Here is a 1,259-nt window from a genome sequence, read left to right as displayed (position 1 = left end):
GGCCCAGAAGAACTTGCCCAAGGTCGTGGAAGCAATAAAGCTGGATTGGATCCAAGCAGTCCCATCCCAGTGCCTAGATGGGGTGGGCTTTTACCTACCTTGGAACGTGTGTGTAAAGCCGCTTTGACACAAGAGGCATAGGCCAGTCGTGGTGGCTCACGGCTGTAATCCCAGCACTTTGGGAGGCCGAGGCGGGTGGATCACGAGGTCAGGAGTTTGAGACCAGCCTGACATAGTGAAACCCCGTTTCTACTAAAAAAAAAATACAAAAATTAGCTGGGCATGGTGGCGCGCGCCTGTAACCCCAGCTACTCAGGAGGCTGAGGCAGGAGAATCGCTTGAACCCAGGAGGCACAGTTTGCAGTGAGCTGAGATTGAGCCACTGCACTCCAGCCTGGGGGACAGAGCGAGACTCGAGACTCTGTCTCAAAAAAAAAAAAAGAAAAGAAAAGAAAAAAGAAACCAGGCATGACACAAATGACAAGTGATGTCGTTTTCCTTGTTACAGTTACCAGTATGACAGGTGGGATGGGGCTGGGTGTGGGTCCTGGCAGGAGGGACCTAAGAACTTTAGGTCCCGGCAGGTGCAGCCCTGGGAGCAGCCACGAGGGGGCATCAGGCTGCACAGGCAGCTCCAGAATGTCGGTCCGGGACCGGGCGAAGGGGTCAGTGAGTGATTCTCGGGCACAGCAGGATGAGCCCTACATAGGGCAGGTGGGCCCAGGAACCCCCTTTCTCAGTCCAAGACTCCCAGGCCCCAGGGCTTGGCCTTGGTGGCACCCATCTGTTGTGGTGCAGTTCGGCGGTCACAGCCTAGGGGCCGGGTCCAGCCCAGCCAGCTCAGCAGTAGGTCAGCACCCTGCCCCTTCCCGCGCTGCTGGGACGCCCCGAGATGCTCAGGTCACCACGCAAAAGCCCTGGGTAATCCGCCGCCAGAAGTTGCGACCGCGGCTGCTGAGGGCCACTTCGGCCGCCTCCTGGAAGACGGCGTGGACATTGTCATGGAGCCGAGCCGAGCACTCAAGGTAGGCCACCGCGCCAACGGACCTCGCCATCTCCTGGCCCTAGAGGGAGAGGTGGATGGGGCTGCTGTGAAGGGGGCAATGGGCAGGCCTCACGTCCTCGCTTCCTTCCCCTGGACAAGAGTGGAAGGTGGGATCTGCCGAGCACCCATGGCTCCCGTACCCTGGCTTGCCCAAGCGCCCTCATGCACTTTAGCACATTTATTTTTCTTTTCTTCCTTTTCTTTTTTTTTTTTT

At 57.8% G+C, this 1,259-nt stretch overlaps 1 protein-coding gene across 2 annotated transcripts in view; it reads right to left on the bottom strand.

Annotated features, from left to right (window-relative positions):
• Positions 1-482: 482 nt before the first annotated feature.
• The window catches only part of RHOD (ras homolog family member D), a 23,167-nt gene continuing 22,390 nt past the window's right edge, over positions 483-1,259 (bottom strand). For both annotated transcript variants that reach the window (XM_011986971.1, XM_011986972.1), the window contains one exon: positions 483-1,064. In XM_011986971.1, the coding sequence (XP_011842361.1) occupies positions 897-1,064 (168 nt within the window). In that variant the 3' untranslated portion in view covers positions 483-896. The remainder of the gene's footprint in view (positions 1,065-1,259) is intronic.

The sequence above is a fragment of the Mandrillus leucophaeus genome, unplaced genomic scaffold (genome assembly GCF_000951045.1).
Source record: "Mandrillus leucophaeus isolate KB7577 unplaced genomic scaffold, Mleu.le_1.0 Scaffold30, whole genome shotgun sequence".
Taxonomy (NCBI): domain Eukaryota; kingdom Metazoa; phylum Chordata; class Mammalia; order Primates; family Cercopithecidae; genus Mandrillus; species Mandrillus leucophaeus.
The sequence above is the reverse complement of the archived record's forward strand: the minus strand, read 5'-3'. Positions and strand labels throughout refer to the sequence as shown.